This window comes from Elephas maximus, chromosome 26 (genome assembly GCF_024166365.1).
Source record: "Elephas maximus indicus isolate mEleMax1 chromosome 26, mEleMax1 primary haplotype, whole genome shotgun sequence".
NCBI lineage: Eukaryota > Metazoa > Chordata > Mammalia > Proboscidea > Elephantidae > Elephas > Elephas maximus.
The window spans coordinates 38,895,883-38,914,885 of record NC_064844.1 but is presented as its reverse complement, the minus strand read 5'-3'; the positions used below and the strand labels follow the sequence as shown (position 1 = coordinate 38,914,885).

The 19,003-nt window shown below is 44.2% G+C and overlaps 1 protein-coding gene across 1 annotated transcript in view; it reads left to right on the top strand.

Annotated features, from left to right (window-relative positions):
* Positions 1–19,003, top strand: part of ESYT3 (extended synaptotagmin 3) — a 62,801-nt gene that overhangs the window by 42,406 nt on the left and 1,392 nt on the right. Inside the window, exons 10-22 of the mRNA XM_049870222.1 lie at positions 694–776; positions 2,867–2,915; positions 3,366–3,455; positions 3,875–3,937; positions 4,042–4,104; positions 4,689–4,757; positions 5,394–5,480; positions 6,264–6,413; positions 8,971–9,467; positions 11,068–11,166; positions 12,380–12,511; positions 17,677–17,782; positions 18,757–18,806. Of these exons, the coding sequence (XP_049726179.1) occupies positions 694–776; positions 2,867–2,915; positions 3,366–3,455; positions 3,875–3,937; positions 4,042–4,104; positions 4,689–4,757; positions 5,394–5,480; positions 6,264–6,413; positions 8,971–9,467; positions 11,068–11,166; positions 12,380–12,511; positions 17,677–17,782; positions 18,757–18,806 (1,538 nt within the window). The remainder of the gene's footprint in view (positions 1–693; positions 777–2,866; positions 2,916–3,365; positions 3,456–3,874; positions 3,938–4,041; positions 4,105–4,688; positions 4,758–5,393; positions 5,481–6,263; positions 6,414–8,970; positions 9,468–11,067; positions 11,167–12,379; positions 12,512–17,676; positions 17,783–18,756; positions 18,807–19,003) is intronic.

Sequence of the window (19,003 nt, the reverse complement as noted above, 5' to 3'; positions counted from 1 at the left end):
CCTCTGGAGGGCCAGCCTGTAGATGATTCCTACCTCCCTTCTCCACCAAAGTCAGATTCCTTGGAAGTGAAGTTTTAAATCAAAGGAGAAACCCTCAGAGGCACAGTTCTCTGCTCCAATCCTCTCAGCCTCCCCTGCCAGAGCCACACACCAGTAGCCTGAACTCTTCCTAAGGCCAACCACTATCCCTAGTACTTGAATGGTGGGACCCACAGCCTGTTAAGGCTGTGAAGGCCCTGCAGATTACACATTCCAGGGGATACCTCTTTGGTGACTGCCCCGCCCTCCCCTCACAGCACAACATCTGGAAGCTCTGCTACACTTGGGGTGTGGCGGTGAAAGCAGGGGTGATAAAATGCAGCTTCCTGGTGTCCCAGATTCATTGACCCTGGAGGATCAGCTGGGAAGGTGCTCTGAAGCTATAGACCCCATGTAGAACACAGCAGCTACTGTCACCCAATCACCATGGGCTTCCACTTGTTGTCTCTAATCCTCCTCACTGTTCCACAGGGGAGGAGTACCACTCCCCTTTTATAGGTGGGGTTCCTGAGGTGCTAAGGAGGGCAGGAATCTGCCCAGGGGCTCCCAGCTGGCAGGTGGTGGGGCCAAGATTTGTCTCCCCTTGGGTCACTCATGAGATCTGCTTCACCAGAGGTGTGACTTGTAGGTCGAGACATCTCTCTTTCCCTCCAGCTCATAGTGTATGAAGTCCCTGGGCAAGACCTGGAGGTGGACCTATATGATGAGGATCCTGACAGGGACGACTTCCTGGGCAGGTGAGGACAAGGGCAGAGCTGGGCCTGGGGCAGCTTTCCTTCCCTGGGTGTGCTGGGCCAGGCCTTAAGGCTCAGGGAACTTCAACCCTCTCTGGCCACTCTCTTTTTTTTTTTTTAAATAATATTTTATTGTGTTTTTTAGTGAAAGTTTACATAGCAAATTAGGTTTCCATTTAACAATTTCTACATGAGATGTTCAGTGACATTGGTTATATTTTTCACAAAGTGTCAACATTCTCATTATTTCCATTCAAGTTGTTCAATTTCCAGTAAACTAGTTTCCCTGTCCCATTATCTTCTCATCTTTGCTTTAGAGCAATTGCTGTCCATTTGGTCTCATATAGATAATGTTTTAAAGGAGTGCAGTGCTCATGGGTGATATTCTTTATTTTATGAGACAATCTGTTATTTAGCTAAACATCAGGGAGTAGTTTTGGTTCAAGGTTTAAAGAGTTTGGGGCGATAGTCTTGGGGAGTTCTCTAGTCTCAACTGGTCCAGTAAATGTGGACTTTTTAAGAATTTGAGTTCTGTTCCACATTTTCCTCCCACTCTATCAGGATCCATCTATTGTGGCCCTGATCAGAATGTGGTCACTCTTGATACGACAAACGTGTCAGGCAACTAGCCCATATCTCCACATTTCTGCCACAAACCTCCTTCCCAGATACCTCCTGAGTGCCCAGTCCTGAGTCCTGGGGTTCTGCTTTCTTCCCTCTGGAGCTGTTGGTAGGGGTCAAGGCTGGCATGGATGGCTAGGTGCCCAGTCCCAAGGAATCCTTGCCATCTCACTCAGAGGTGGAACACAGAACCTCAGGACTGTAGAAAACTGGAGTGGTAGGGGTGGGCATCGCTATCAAAATTTCAAATTTACACGTTTTTCAGCCCAGCAGTCCCAATTCCAGGATCTTGTATGAAATAAAAGCATTAGTACCTGAAATGTTTATTGCAGAAGTATCTGGTAAAAAAAAAAACCAAAAAAAACTCTGGAGACACGAATATTCAGCCTCAGAGGACATTGGCTGAATGTCGAAATAAATTTGCTATTGCCAAACTACAGAATATTCTGCAGCTATTAAAACTGATGAGTAGGATCTATGTGTACTGACCTGAGGATGTCCATGATGTATTAGTACAAGGAGGGAAAGCAGGTGTGGAGTAACCTATGCTATTGGACTCCGTTTTCAAGGGGAGGAGCCCTTGAGGATGTATGTTTGCCCGTGTTCAGTACCAGGCTGTTCACACTGCTCATCTTGGAGGGTTTGGGTGAGGCCGTGAGAGAGGAAGTGATAACCAAGTCTTTATACCCCTCTGTGCTGGCTGACTTGTTTCCATGAACTTGTAATTGAAAAGAAAAAAGTGGGCATAAAACAAAATGGGCGGAGCATAATCTGACAGTTGAAGAAACAGCTCACCACCAGATGTTTTTAATTTTAATGAAAAAACTTGTACTTTTTATAATGTGCAGAATAGAAATGTGGCTTTTGGCTTATGTTTTATTTATCTGATTTCAGGTGTGTTTTGAGCTCAAGCACACATTCTAACAGTTCATTAGAATTACATTTGCCCTCTGGTTTGGGCCAGGTAGGGGGGCACACTGGAGGTGGGTGTTGCCTCCTCATACAAGGGTGACAGCTACACTTATCTCTGGGAGGGCACCCGGGGCAGTTTTGGAAATGGGGACATTTGGAGTTATAACAATGACTGGCGGAGGTGGTGCCACTGGTATTGAGAGGGCACAGGACTGGGAAGGTAAATTCCTGTGATGTACCGGCAGTCCTGTACAAGGAAAAATCATACCAGCCAAAATGCCAGTAGCCCCATTCAATTAGAAATCCAGAGTCAATATGGCCAGGAGCCTCCGCTTGTCCCATGTGGGGATGGGGCTGCCTGCCTCCCCAGCCTCGATGGTTAGAATCCTCCTTCGCTCAAGTTGAAGCTGGTCTCCCAATGGTTCCTTGGGGCCTCGCTGAATAACATCCTCTGTCTTGATGGCCCCACTCAGATAGTTGATAGTAGATTTCAGGGTGGGCCTCTACATTCTCCTTGACTTACCGTCTCTGAGCCAAGCACCTCTCCTTGTGTCTTCCAGCCTGCAGATCTGCCTTGGTGACGTCATGACCAACAGAGTGGTGGACGAGGTAGAGTTGGTGCCTGGGACACAGGGTTTCAGTGCAGTGCCCCTCCCATGAACAGCTAGTCCTGTGAACAGGGCCCTTCTCTGCTGGGCTGCATGCATGCTCAGGGGAAGAGCTGGGTGAGGCACAGATGAGTCCTGAGAGCCCTTCAGAACCCAGTAGGAAGGATCTTCCCTGGCAATGCCCATAGGCCAAGGACCCCCAGCAGGGGACAGTTGCATTACAAGGGAGGGCAGGCTGGGCCTGTCAGGAGGGCTTTTCCATCCCAAAGTGGAGCGCTTTTGTCCTTGTGTAACCACATCTTCCAGTCTCTCAGAGCCCAGAGCCCACCCACTGTGGGCTAGGTCACCCTTCTAGTCTCTGTTAGGCCCTCACTGGGCACAAGACTGAGTGGTAACTCAGGGACAGGGTCAGTAGCATCTCCCTGCCCTTTGTCCCCTCCCCTCCCTGCAGTGGTTTGTCCTAAATGACACAACCAGTGGGCGGGTGCATCTGCGGCTGGAGTGGCTTGCACTGACCACTGACCAGGAATTTCTGGCTGAGGTGAGTACAGTGTGTCAGGGGCCCTTGAGCAGAAAGGCGAGGGGGGGAGCATGCAGTGGGATGGCCCACGTGCATGAGGGGAGGGAGGGAGTGGAGCCAGCCCTGTCTCCTGGAGAATATGTCACAGCCCATCAACACACAGAGCAGCTCCTGATCCATCTCAGCAGACAATCTCAACCATCTCCAGGGAATATGGGGTCCTCAGAGCTCTGTGTCATTGCCTATCAGCCTGGTTCATTTGGGAAATCCGTCTCTGTCTCTAACTTGAATCTGCCATGCTGCAGTTATATTCTCAGCCTCAAACGAAAGCTAGATTGTGAGCGATCTTATGATTAGTATGGAGTGCAATGGCTGGCTGGCTTCTTTCTGACACAGGCAGTTTCTTCAAAACCAGACGGTTTCTCTGCTACTGCTTGCAGGACCCTGGCAGCCTCTCCACCGCCATCCTTGTGGTCTTCCTGGAGAGCGCCTGCAACCTGCCGGTGAGTGGTGACATGGCCTAAGTGTCTCCCCTGGAAGCACCTCATGCCTTCACTTTCCGCTTGTCTCTTCTGGGTGCTACTCACTTATTATTCTTGTGCTACAGAGAAGCCCTTTTGACTACCTGAATGGTGAATATCGAGCCAAAAAACTCTCTAGGTTTGCCAAGGTAAGTGTGTGTGTGGCTGAAAACACAAGTGAGGGCAGGTCACAGCTTCTCCTCCCCTGAGTCACCACAGCCCTATGTCTTCCGGGCCATGGTCCATGCACACACAACCTGGGGATACCAGAGCTGCCATTCAGCAGTCTGCATGTGTGAGGTACAGGGGTTGGCAGCTCATCCCTCACATTCCTTATCTCTGAGCCATTCAATAACTGTGTCAATAGTTTTTATTGACATTTTACAAGCAGGATTCAGAAGGTTAAATGCCTGAGTCCCACAGCTAAAAGGAGGAGCCAGAATTGGACTCCATGCCATCTGATTCCATAGCTCATGCTCTGGGCCCCACAGAACAAGAACCTGTGCCCAGCCAGGCCCCACTTGGTCTCTGGTCTTTAACTTGGAACCTCCTGGGGGTCAGTACTGTATAGTAATGGCAGCCGAGGGAGCCTGGGTAGCACCCAGGGCCGCCTTCTCTCAATGGGAAGCAACCGGCTGGGCCTAGGTCCCACTGATACTCCCAGGGAATGAGGGTGTCTCAAGGTAACATTGACAGTGCCGCCATTGTTTTTGTGGATTTTTTCCTTTCACAGAATAAGGTCAGCAGAGACCCTTCTTCGTATGTCAAGCTATCCGTGGGCAAGAAGACACACATGAGCAAGGTAAGACAGCTGTGGAGTGTAGCCTTGGGGTAAGGAGATGGGAGGAAATGGAAGTCTCTAGGATGGGTCTTGATTGATAACTGAGGGGAAAAAAGGATTGGCAAAAACAATGGCTGAGAGAGGCAAAAAGGGAGGGAATTAGCTTGCACTGAACCCCTAGCAGGTGCAGGACACAGTTTTGACACTTTGTATTATTTCTCACAATAACCTCACAAAATCATTTTTTTAGTCCAGGAATCTGAGGATCAGAGATTAAATGAGTTGCCCAAGGTCACATGCTAGAAAGCAGCAGAACTAGCCCAGGCCTGGCTCTAAAGTCCACATCCTTCCCACTACACCATGAAGTTTCTCAGTCCAGCAGCAGAAATCTGTTGGCCCCCTTCCCCAGGGAGTAAACTTTAATGCTCATGTGATTTTCAGTCCCTGTAGAGCTTCCTGGCAAAGCACTTCTTGCCTTGAGTCTGGTTGCCCCTCCCTAGCTGCTCCCACTGGCTGTAGTGTGTGTGGGTCTGGTCCCTGGGCAGACACATAAGAAGGCTCCCAAATGTGCCTGGTGGCCAGACTGAGAGCATAGGAGCTAGTATCCAACTCTGCCCAAACTGACCCTTCAATGATCTCTTCCTCCTCTGTCCCCAGACATGTCACCATAGCAAGGACCCCGTGTGGGGCCAAGTGTTCTCCTTCTTTGTGCACAATGTGGCAGCTGAACGGCTACATCTGAAGGTATGCTTGAAGTTGCGCTCTTGGAATAGAGTTTTAGGAGGAATGGGAGCTCGAAGCACACCTTGAGTAGATTCTTGGTGTGGTACATAAGACCCACCACTTGCGTGCAGGAGGGAATAATGAGGACCCCCCCCAAGGCCTCATCTCCATGATGCTGCTGTATGAGGTCACTGGGGAGGAGGCTGTGGAAGGACAAACCCTCATGTCTCTTGGCTCTTCCTGCAAAAGGGCCTTTCTGGTTGTTACACAACACCCAGAGTGGCCTGTGTTGGAATATGGACGTTGATGATGATGATGTACTTCATTAAAAAAAAAATTCATTTAATCCTCACAGAATATCTGTGGAAAATCGATATTATCTTCTCTATTTTACACATGAACAAATAGAGGCTTAAACAATGACTTGTCTAAGATATCATGACTAACAAGTGGCAGAACTGGGATATTTTGGGGTCCTCTTCACGCTCTGTTTCAGGGACAAAAGCCCTGTCTGGATGTCCGATCATAGAACAGCATAACTCATCTTACCCTAAAGCCCCCATGGCCCTGAACATTTGACATTTTGGACTCATAAGATTATAAGTGCCTCTTCCCTAAGTCACTCTTCTCACCTGACTGAAGGCAGGGACCAGGCCCGGTTCATTCCCAATTCCCAGAACAGGATCAGATACCAGTAGTAGCACAGTACATACTGAGGTGAATCCAGACTCAGCTGGGGCCCAGATTGTGTGGGAGTGGTAAGGGTGGGGCTTGGTTCTCCTCTCGTTCTTGCTCCCTGCACAGGTGCTTGATGATGACCAGGAGTATGCTCTGGGAGTGCTGGAGATCCCCCTGTGCCAGATCCTCTCCTGTGCAGACCTCACCCTTGAACAGCGCTTTCAGCTGGACCACTCGGGCCTGGACAGCCTCATCTCCATGAGGCTGGTGCTGCGGGTAAATTTATTCCCTAACCCTAAGAGAGGGAAGTGGAACTCTGGTCATGGAGCATGGTGGACTCTGTCTCCAGAGGACTTATGGGCAGAAGAAGTCAGGAGATATATTCAAGTTTACTCCTGGCTGAAAGAAGCCAGGAAATGAATTTTTTTAAATTCATTTTGGAAAATTGTCGGCTCTTATCTTTTCAAATATAGCCTCTCTGTCATCCTTTTAATCCTTTTCTAGATCCTTCTATGCTATGCTGGACTATCTCATCCTATCCTCCATGTCTCTTGAACTGTCCTGTCCTTCATATTTCCCATCTCTTTATCTCTTGGTGCTACATTCTGGCTAACTTCCTTAGCATCTATCTTCCAAATCACTAATTCTTTATTTGGCTATGTCTGATCTACTGTTTAGCCCTGGTGGCGCCAGTGCCAAATGGCTGGCAGTTCCAATCCATCAGCCGCTCCTTGGAAACCCTCTGGGGCAGTTCTACTCTGTTCTTTGGGGTTGCTATGAGTCAGAATTGACTAGATGGCAGTGGGTTTGGTTTTGGGTTAATCTGTTTTTAATTTTGATGACCATTTTTCTTTTTTTGGCTTTAACATACAGAAATTTATTTTCTCACAGTTTAACCCATGAACCCATTGCCATAGAGTTGATTCCGGCTCATAGTGACCCTATAAGTGGCTGGTGGATTTGAACTGTCAACCTTTTGGTTAGCAAACATTTAACCACTGAGCCACCAGGGCTTTTCACAGTTTGTGAGGCTAGAAATCTGAATATAGGGCACCAGCTTTAGGGGAAGGCTTTCTCTGTTGGCTTTGGGGGAAGGTCCATGTCTCTTTTCGGTTTCTGTTCCTCAGTTGGAGCAATCTTCACATGGTGGGGCATCTCTCTTCCCCCATCTCTGCTTGCTTGCTTCCTTGCTTAATTTGCTCTTTTATACTTCAGAAGAGATAGATTTAAGACACACCCTACACTAATACTGTCATTAACATAACAAAGAAAACCCATTCCGAAGTGGGATTACATTTACAGGTATAAACCCCACCCACTGCTGTTGAGTGGATTCCAACTCATAGCGACCCTATAGGACAGAGTGGAACTGCCCCATAGAGTTTCCAAGGAGTGCCTGGCAGATTTGAACTGCCGACCTCTTGATTAGCAGCTGTAGCACTTAACCACTATGCCACCAGGGTTTCCATCTACAGGTATAGGGGTTAGGATTTACAACACGTATTTTTGGGGTACACAATTCAATTGATGACCATTTTTCATTTCTTTTAATTTTCTCTTTTCCAAATCCATCTTGTCTTTTTTCCATGGTGTCTTGTTATTGTTTCATGTTTCTACCCTGACTTTAATCATTTGAAAATATTTATTTTATAATGTATATGCTTGTTAATTCTATTATTTGAGTATCTTGGACATCGAATTTTGATGTTTGTTGTGTCTGTTGTTCATGGTAGCTCATTTGTGTTTTGTAATCTGGGCTGTTCTTTATGACCTGGATTGAGGTTGCTCTCTTCCAATATGGTTCTGCTTTTGCTTCAGCCAAGCACACCAGGTACATTACAAACCTGGGTCCATTTTTATGGACAGGCTAAGATAGACACATCTTGTCATCGATCCTTGCTGGTGGATGGAATTTTTATTTCTACACTACTTTTTCACTAAAGATATCACCAATCTTTATGGCTCTCACTTGCAACTCCCAGCCTCCCATGAATCCAAGGACTTGTCTCTTGTCTCTGCAAGATCCTTAAAACCCTAATCCCTTGGATACCAAAATTGGTAAATGACCCCAGGAAAGCTTAACCTTTAATCTTTATTTTTCAGTTTTTTTTTTCTTTCTCTCTTTTAACCATAGAGGTTTTCCTTATATTCTTGTGAATTTGGCTATCCATTTTAAAGGATGTTTGTTTCATTTTATTTGGCATTCCTAATGAGAGGTGTTTCAGAATATTTTGACTGCCATACTGCAGGAAATAGAAGTTTCTAGGATGGGCCTTGATAATAACTGAGGGGAAAAGAGCATGGGGAAAAACAATGGCTAAGGTTTGAAATTTAGGGCTAAGCGCACAGGAGTGGGTCTGAATAGGAAACACATTTTTGGGAAAACAATAGTGAATGAGGTGACAGTGGAAACAACCATATCTAGAAGGCAGCTAGTGATACATATCCAGCTTAGGGTGAGGGCAGGACTGGAGGGTAGATCTGGGAGTCCTCTACACAGGAGTAAAGTGCATACTGTGAGAGTGGACCAGGTATAGAGCAGCAAGTGGAGGTATAAAGAGAGAACGGATCCAGGACTGAGTCTTGAAGAACACCCACTAGTGAGACAGGAGGAAGGTCAAAGACAGGGTAGCATTGGTTAGAGGCAGTCAGGGGACAGAGCAAGGTCAAGAAGGATACAGTCTGTGAAAAAGCCATTGAGTTGGGCATTGATTTTTGAGAAAACTGTTCCAGGAAAGAGGAGAAGTAACCATCTCCCAGAGTGAGAATAGAAGTGGGGAGGAAGAGGAAGTGGTGGGCCCAGCCCATGAGCAACCATGTCATCTATTTGCAGTTCCTGCGTGTGGAGGAACGAGAGATGGGGAGCCCATACACGGGACCTGAAGCCCTAAAGAAAGGTCCTCTGTTTATCAAGAAGGTGGCCACAAACCAGGGCCCCAAAGCCCCACCCCAGGGAGAGGGCCCTGAAGATGTACCATGTCCCCCAGATCCTGCTTCTGACACCAAGGAGACCTCCAAGAGCACCACAACAACCACCAGTGCTACCACTGTTGTCACTGAGCCCACACCCCAACAGACAGGCCCAAAGCCCAAAGGCAAGGAGAATGCCAAAGGGTTCTATGAGCACGTGGAAGAGAAAAAGAGCTCAGCTACCATCTTCCTAACTGTCCCAGGCCCCCATTCTCCAGGGCCCATGAAGTCACCCAGACCCATGAACTGCCCTGCCTCCCTGTTTGCAAGCAAGCCCAAGGCACTGGCTCCCAGCCTGTCCTCGCTCAATTCCCTGGCCTCCTCCTGCTTTGACCTGACAGATATCAGCCTCAACACTGAGTATGCATTTCTCTGTTTAATCTTTTCAAAAATCATCTGCATGAAAAATTCCTCCCTGGCTGGAAAATTAGATATGGACTCACTTATGTGCAAGTTCTGGTTTTTCAATTATAAGGAGGCAGCATGGTCTGGTAAAAAAAAAAAAAAAAGTAGGAAAAAAAAAAAAAAAAAAACAGGAAGAGAGAGGGAAGAGTCTGGTTATAGCTCTAGCTATAGAATTAATGTAAAATAAATGCTGGGCATTGGTCTTTAAGATTCCTCCCAGCAGAAACACTTCCTGAATTCTAAAGAGTTATACTGGGATGATATGGAAACCTTAGAATGTGGAATTATGTTATTAATGGCTGCCATTTACTGTGTTTACTACCTAATTCAATCTTCCCATTGACTGTATGAGAGAGAACTTACTATCATAAAGGTTGACTAACTCCGCCAAGGTCACACCAGGGTTCATGTTCTTCCTAATCTGAATTACATTCATATCAGCCTAGGAAAGGGAACCAACACATTCACCAGATCACAAAACTCGTCCTGAATCCAGCCAGCTGTGCTTGGAGACCACGCGTCTGTGGAATGCATTTTGCTTTGTACATTGTGATCATAATACTCAAGAACTGATTAAATTGGTGGATATCCAGAATTCTCTCAATTTTATGATCAGCTCAGATATAAAAACAGAGGAATTTAGTCATTAATAGAAGACCTGAAATCTGACCAACCCATTCAACTCCATTTCCCCAACAGAATGTGCATTTTAAGCCATTTTAAACTTTATGTAATTTGTGTTCTTTCAGAGTTGAGCCATCAAGTATTTTCTACTGATTAGCTTATGATTTCCAGGGCTTTATTTTGTCTAATCTTTTATTATGAAAATATTCAAACCCTGAGTGTTGAAACATTACAATTAACATACATATTCCCTCCACCCAGATTCAACAATTTTTTACACTGATCTATCTGCATTATTTAAAAAAAAAAACAAAAAAAAAACCCACTACCATTGAGTCCGTTCCAGCTCATAGCAGGGACCCTGGAGGACAGTGCAGAACTGTCCCATAGGGTTTCCAAGGCTGTAATCTTTACAGAGGAAGACTGTCACATCTTTCTCCCATGGAGTGGCTGGTGGGTTCAAACTGCTGACCTTCCTGTTAGCAGAGTGCTTAACCACTGTGCCACTAGGGCTCCTTGCACTATAAATATTTATGTGTATAAACACACACATTTTTGCTGAACCATTTCAAATAAGTTATAGGCATCATGACCCTTTACTCTCTACTGTCCTAAAAATGATACATCCTATATTATCATTATCATCACACCTATGAAAGTTAACAAAAATTCTCTAGGATCTTTTATATCTTCATTTGGATCCTAGGATCCTAAAAGGCTTTTCTAGCCTACCTTCAGCCAAAGAGATAATTTCATATAAATGCTGGGTGGGACCGATTTCCTACTAAAAGGAATCTTACTGAGAATTATTTTATTAACCAATGGTTCTGTATTCTGAAAGTAGGTCATGTTTCTCTCTCTCGGGGTAGTGGAGGGGGGGCAGGAGAAGACCAGCATTTTTAAAGACAAATGACAAACGCTTTCTTTACAGAGGCGGGAATCTGAGGCAACAGCCACTGGGTGAGATTCAGCTCACGGTGCGCTACGTGTGTCTGCGGCACTGCCTCAGTGTGCTAATCAACGGCTGCAGGTAAAGGGTTTCTGGGGCCAGGAAGGTCTTTCAGGAGCAGCAGATGACTAGGGGCTCTGCATCAAGGGCAAGGGCATGCAGCTCCCACAAGTAGATCAGTAATGCACTGGGAGAAATGAAGTTTGAAGGCCTGCATGTGTGAGGGAGAAAGTCCTGAGCGGAACACTTTGGTGGCCGTTCTTCATTGGTGCTGGTGGGCTTAAGAAACAGGGGCTCTGCTCAGACATAACCATTGCAAAACTTTCTGCTGGTAGTCAGTACATCTTCCCAAGTACGTTGTCCCTGGATGGAAGTACTTGCTCTACCTTAAAATAAAAAAAATAGTGCTATGTGCTCTACCTCACACGTTACAAAAATGTGTGTTTTCAGAACCATGAATCTCATGTGTTGTCTTCTAAATTCTGCAGACTTTTACTTATTTTTTGGTCATGGTTTAATTAATCTAGTGCTGCTATAACAGAAATATCACAACTGGATGGCTTTAACAAAGAGAAATTTATTCTCTCACAGTCTAGGAGGTTAGAAGTCCGAATTCAGGGCTCCAGCTCCAGGGGAAGGCTTTCTCTGTTTTATCTGGGAGAAGGTCCTTGTCATCAATCTTGCCCTAGTCTAGGAGCTTCTCAGTGCAGGGATCCCGGGTCCAAAGAACGTACTCCTCTCCTTGTTCTTCATTCTTGGTGGCATGAGGTCCCTGTCTCTCTGCTGGGCTTCTCTTTTATATCTCAAAAGAGATTGACTCAAGGTATAACCTAATCCTGTAGATTGAGTCTTGCCTCATTAACATAACTGCCTCAATCCTGCCTCATTAACATAAAACCCAAACCAAACCAAACCAACTGCCCTATAGGGTTTCCAAGGAGTACCTGGTGGATTCGAACTGCTGACCTTTTGGTTAGCAGCCTTAGCTCTAAACCACTACACCACCAGGGTTTCCCGTTAACATCACAGAGGTAGGATTTACAGCACATAGGAAAATCACATCAGATTACAAAATGGTAGACAATCAGACAATACTGGGAATCATGGCCTACCCAAGTTGACACACATTTTGGGGGGATACAATTCAGTCCATAGCAGGTCGTCTAGACTACAGAGCATTTTATCCTCAGGCCCATCTAAAGCCAAATGTCTACTATAGCTTTCTCCCAAATAAGTATTTTCATAGTGTCTCAAAACCAGGGGACTTTTTTCTCTGCCTCTGAAACCAAATCAGAAACCTGACACCCTGTACGAGCAGTGGAGCTGATCCCTACGTCCGTGTGTACTTGTTGCCAGAAAGGAGGTGGGCAAGTCGTAAGAAGACCTCAGTGAAGCGGAAGACCCTGGAGCCCCAGTTTGATGAGACGTAAGTGGGTCAGCTGGCCTCCTACAGTACCTTATTCACTAGTATGTTTGGACTACCTGCTGTGTGCCTGACAGCCTGCTAGAAGCTGTGAGGGGCTAAGGCTGGGAAGGAACACGTGGTCTCTTCCTTCATGAAGCTTCTGTACTTTAGTGGGAGAAAAGGGTTGCCAGGGTGGTTTATCAAAATGGTTATCCACCTCTCCTGCCCATAGGTGTTAAAGAGGTGCTAAAGTATTCCTAATTATGGAATGTTTCATACTGGTCAAATGTTTCCTTTGAATGTTTTAATTCTAGCAGTGAAAAGTAAACATTCTTTGAATCTAAGGACTTAAAATTTCTCTCCAGACTCCAAGCTCTTTGATCTTTTTTCCCGCCTGCAACAAGGCATAGGTGGCAAGTGAGATAGACCTTCCCCTTCTCCACAAAGGCTTATCCACTCATGTCCTTGGGGACAGGACTGGTAGATTAGAGTATCTCTAATCATATTTTCTGCCTTTGACAGGTTAGTGGGGGCAAGTCTTATCTCAAATGTTCTTATTCTTGATATCACTTTGCACCCATGATAATGCTCAAGGTGCAGAAGTCAGAGTCTCATCATTGCTTCCCCCTGCTCCAGGGCCCTAAGAGAAGACATTTCTAGGAAATGTCTAGGAATCTAGGAAGATATTCCTCCTGAAAATTTTGGTTTCCTCTTATCCTAGTCAATAACTACTCATTTTAAAAGGGTTATACTGAGTCACTTTGGGCCATGTCTAAGAACAAATATGTTCCTTCAAGAGCTACACTTCAGGTTCATCAATGTCAAGAAAGAGTGTGGGGAAGAGAGAATTTATTCATTCAACATTTACTGAACACTTTATGTCAGGCACCATCTTACATTTTAGAGCCACACAAGGGACCTTGTCTTTAAAGATAACTGACACAAGTATAAACACATGCTGAAATTGCTATGTGGGAACCCAGGAGGGAGGGGCTTTAACCTTTGACTTCTGTGACAAATCTAATCTGTTAGTAATTCTCTTTCAAAACTATAAGAGGATATTAGTACAAGTGTCTAGGTTATCTGGAGAGCAGGCTTTTGGCAACCCCGACCCTAAAAATAAACCTAGAAGTACATGACAAAGCACATACACAAAGATTCCTCTGCTTTATTCCACAGAAGCAGGTCAATATTTTCCATGCAACTGTAGTAAATCTGACTGTTCAGCATTCTAGCCCTCAATTGGTCAGAAACAAACAAACAAAAACTTAGAAAGGAGTTGAGCTGGACCTGTTAGCAGGCACTATTAAGAGTGAGAAGGGGCAGCTGAAAAAAATGGCAACCAGAATAGAGTCAGAAAAAATAAGACAGTAATATAACTCAGTTGGAGCCCTGGTGACACACTGGTTAAGTGCTATGGCTGTTAACAAAAGGTCAGCAGTTCTAATCCATCAGCTGTTACCTGGAAACCCTATGGGGCAGTTCTACTGTGTCTGATAGGGTCGCTATGAGCCGGAATTGACTCGATGGCAACAGGTTTGGTTTTGGTTTTATAACTCAGTTAAGGAGCCCTGGAGACACAGTGGCTAGGCACTCACCTGGTAACTATGAGGTTAGCAGTTTGAACCCACCAGCCACTTTCTGGGAGAAAGATGTGGCAGTCTGTTTCCTTAAAGGCTATAGCCTTAGAAACCCTACGGGGCAGCTCTACGCTGTCCTACAGGGTCACTATGAGTCAGAATCAACTCAATGGCAGTGGATTTTTGTTTTTTGTAACTAAGTAGTCCAAGGTACTTCCCAGAGAAGCAAACAGCCTCTTAAAAGTTCAAGGTTTAAGAACACAGGACAGGGATCATCTGTAGTGATGAACCAGTACTGCTCAGGGCACTCTTCTCAATAGTCCATATCTTCTGTTTAAAAAGTAGGGAAGTGGATGAAATACTTTGTTGTTGTTAGGTGCCATAGAGTCGGTTCCGACTCATAGCAAACCTATGTATAACAGAACAAAACACTGCCTGGTCCTGCACCATCCTTACAATCGTTATGCTTGAGCTCATTGTTGCAGCCACTGGGTCAATCCACCTCATTGAGGGTCTTCCTCTTTTCCGTTGACCCTGTACTTTGCCAAGCATGATGTTCTTCTCCAGGGGCTGATCCCTCCTGATAACATGTCCAAAGTATGTAAGACGCAATCTCGCATTCCTTGCTTCTAAGGAGCATTCTGGTTGTACTTCTTCTAAGACAGATTTGTTCGTTCTTTTGGCTGTCCACGGTATATTCAATATTCTCTGCCAACACCACAATTCAAAGGTGTCAATTCTTCTTTGGCCTTCTTTATTCATTGTCCAGCTTTCACATGCATATGATGCAATTGAAAATACCATGGCTTGGGTCAGGTGCACCTTAGTCTTCAAGGTGACATCTTTGCTTTTCAACACTTTAAAGAGGTCCTTTGCAGCAGATTTACCCAATGCAATGCATCTCTTGATTTCTTGACTGCTGCTTCCATGGCTGTTGATTGTGGATCCAAGTAAAATGAAATCCTTGACAACTTCAATCTTTTCTCCGTTTATCCTGATGTTGCTCACTGGTCCAGTTGTGAGGATTTTTGTTTTCTTTATGTTGAGGTGTAATCCATACTGAAGGCTGTGGTCTTTGATCTTCATTAGTAAGTGCTTCAAGTCCTCTTCACTTTCAGCAAGCAAGGTTGTGTCATCTGCATAATGTAGGTTGTTAATGAGTCTTCCTCCAATCCTGATCCCCCATTCTTCTTCATATAGTCCAGCTTCTCGGATTATTTGTTCAGCAACAGATTGAATAGGTATGGTGAAAGGATACAAGCTTGACACACACCTTTCCTGACTTTAAACCAATCAGTATCCCCTTGTTCTGTCTGAACAGCTGCCTCTTGATCTATGTAAAGGTTCCTCATGAGCACAATTAAGTGTTCTGGAATTCCCATTTTTTGCAATGTTATCCATAATTTGTTACGAGCCAGCCAGTCGAATGCCTTTGCAGTCAGTAAGACACAGGTAAACATCCTTCTGGTATTCTCTGCTTTCAGCCAGGATCCATCTGACATCAGCAGTGATATCCCTGGTTCCACGTCCTCTTCTGAAACTGGCCTGAATTTCTGGTAGTTCCTTGTTGGTATACTGCTGCAGCCATTTTTGAATGATCTTCCACAAAATTTTGCTTGCGTGTGATATTAATGATATTGTTCTATAATTTCCACATTTGGTTGGATCACCTTTCTTGGAATAGGCATAAATATGGATCTCTTCCAGTCAGTTGGCCAGGAAGCTGTCTTCCATATTTCTTGGCATAGACAAGTGAGCACCTCCAGTGCTGCATCTGTTTGTTGAAACATCTCAATTAATATTCTGTCAATTCCTGGAGCCTTGTTTTTCACCAATGCCTTCAGAGCAGCTTGGACTTCTTCCTTCAGTACCATCGGTTCCCATAGGAACATCGACTAATTGTTTTTGGTATAATGACTCTGTGTATTCCTTCTATCTTCTTTTGATGCTTTCTGCGTTGCTTAATGTTTTCGCCATAGACTCCTTCACTCTTGCAACTTGAGGCTTGAATTTTTTCTTCAGTTCTTTCAGCTTGAGAAATGCCGAGTGTGTTCTTCCCTTTTGGTTTTCTATCTCCAGCTCTTTGCACACGTCGTTATAATACTTTACTTTGTCTTCTAAGCCACCCTTTGAAATCTTCTGTTCAGTTCTTTTACTTCATTGTTTCTTCCTTTTGCTTTAGCTGCTCGACATTCGTGAGCAAGTTTGAGCATCCATCTTGGTCTTTTCTTTTTTTCCTGTCTTTTCAACGACCTCTTGCTGTCTTCATGTATGATACCCTTGATGTCATTCCACAACTCATTTGGTTTTTGGTCACTAGCATTCAATGTGTCAAATCTATTCTTGAGATGGTCTCCAAATTCAGGTGGGATATACTCAAGGTCATATTTTGGCTGTTGTGGACTTGCTCTGATTTTCTTCAGTTTCAGCTTGAACTTGCATATGAGCAATTGATGGTCTGTTCTGACTGATGATATTGAGCTTTTCCATCGTCTCTTTCCACAGATGTAGGCGATTTGATTGTTGTGTATTCCATGTTGTGTATACACATGACAAGGTCCATGTGTATAGTCGCTGTTTATGTTGGTGAAAGAAGGTATTTGAATGAAGAAGTTGTTGGTCTTTCAAAATTGTATCATTCGATCCAGCACTGTATCTATCACCAAGGCCATGCTTTCCAACTACTGACCTTTCTTCTTTGTTTCCAACTTTCGCATCCCAATCGCCAGTAATTATCAATGCATCCTGACTGCATGTTTGATCAATTTCAGACTGCAGCAGCTGATAAAAATCTTCTATTTCTTCATCTTTGGCCTCAGTGGTTGGTGCGTAAATTTGAATAATAGTCATATTAACTGGTCTTCCTTGTAGGCGTGTGGATATTATCCTATCACTGACAGAGTTGTACTTCAGGATAGATCTTGAAATGTTGTTTTTGATGACGAATATAATACCATTCCTGTTCAAGTTGTCATTCCCAGCAGAGTAGACTATATGATTGTCCAATTCAAAACGGCCAACACCAGCCCATTTCAGCTTACTGATGCCTAGGATATTGATGGTTATGCGTTCCATTTCATTTTTTACAATTTCCAATTTTCCTAGATTCATACTTCACACATTCCAGGTTCCGATTATTAATGGATGTTTGCAGCTGGTTCTCTTCATTTTGAGTTGTGCCACATCAGCAAATGAAGGTCTCGATAGCTTTAGTCCATCCATGTCATTAAGGTCAACTCTACTTTGAGGAGGCAGCTCTTCCCCAGTCATCTTTTGAGTGCCTTCCAACCTGGGGGGCTCATCTTCCAGCACTATATCAGACAATGCTCTGTTGCAACTTATAAGGTTTTCACTGGCTAATGCTTTTCAGAAGTAGACTGCCAGGTCCTTGTTCCTAGTCTGTCTTAGTCTGGAAGCTCAGCTGAAACCTGTCCTCCATGGGTGACCCTGCTGGTATCTGAATACCAGTGGCATAGCTTCTAGCATCACAGCAACATGTAAGCCCCCACAGTATGACAAACTGACAGACTCATGGGGGGAAATACTTTAGATTTTCAAAAAAATGGTTGAAATACGTAAATCTCATTTTCTTTTTGTTTCTTAAAGATTTGAGTTCTTTGTTCCCATGGAAGAAGTAAAGAAAAGGTCACTAGATGTTGCAGTGAAAAACAGTAGGCCACTTGGCTCACACAGAAGAAAGGAGCTAGGAAAAGTAAGTACGGAAGGGATTGTGGGTAGTAACTGGAGTTCACTGGTAGACCAGGCACATGAGCAAGGGTATAATTAGTAAGTGGGAAGGCCCTGACTTTAAGGAGGGTAATGGTCTCATTGGGAGGTTTTTTGTTTTTTTTATTCTTTAAACTAATTAAAGAATATAAAAGCATAAGATAGTGTGATAAATCCTATTTTAACAAACTCTGGAATCTATACAAATTCATTCATTCCACAAGTACCTGAACACCTACTATTGTATTAAATCTTGTTTTGATACATAATCCATTGTTCTTATTACAACAAGATTTTTGTGTTGATGGATTTTACCTAAAGTAGAAGATGCCAAGAAAAGGTAAAGGAATGATATTTGAATAATAGGTTGTAGTCATTATAATAAACACTTAACTTATACTCGGAAACTCTGGTGGTGTAGTGGTTAAGAGCTATGGCTGCTAACCAAAGGCCAGCAGTTTGAATCCACCAGGTGCTCCTTGGAAACTCTATGAGGCAATTCTACTCTGTCCTATAGAGTCGCTATGAGTTGGAATTGACTCACTGGCAATGGGTACTTATATTCATGTCTTTTAAGCCCTATGAAGTAGGTGGCATCACCCCCATTTTTACAGATAGGGGAACTATGGTGTGTTGCTTAAAATTACTAACCAGTTAATGAGTAGGAGCAAGTTGCTCTCTCTTTCTATATATGACATTCATAAATAAAGCTTGAAAAGGGAAAATGTTTAACTTACCTCAAATTCCTGAAGTAACTCTAAACAGCAATTCACCTTTATCCAGAACACTGAGGTCAGTGTACTGCCTCTTTGGAGGGACTCCATCTTAAAAACCAAAGGAAAAAGGGCCACTGCTCAAAACCCCCAAACCCAAGGCTTTCATGGTCAATTCAGTTTATCTCAATGTGTTTCCCTTTAAATCTGGTTTTTGGAGGGGAACTGATTATTTGTGGTTTTTTAGGTACTGATTGACTTATCAAAAGAAGATTTGATTAGGGGCTTTTCACAATGGTAAGTGTGCCTTTTCATTTCGTCACTGTTTATCTGCTATTCGAGACATTGTCCCAGAGAGCTGCCCATATTCTCTCTCCAAAGTTCTTCCCTTATCAATATTATTTCAGCTCCTTTGGTTATCAAGGAGGGAGACAGATTTTATACCTATTTAAGTCTTTAACCACTGCAGATCTCACTTCCCTAAAGGACCTGTG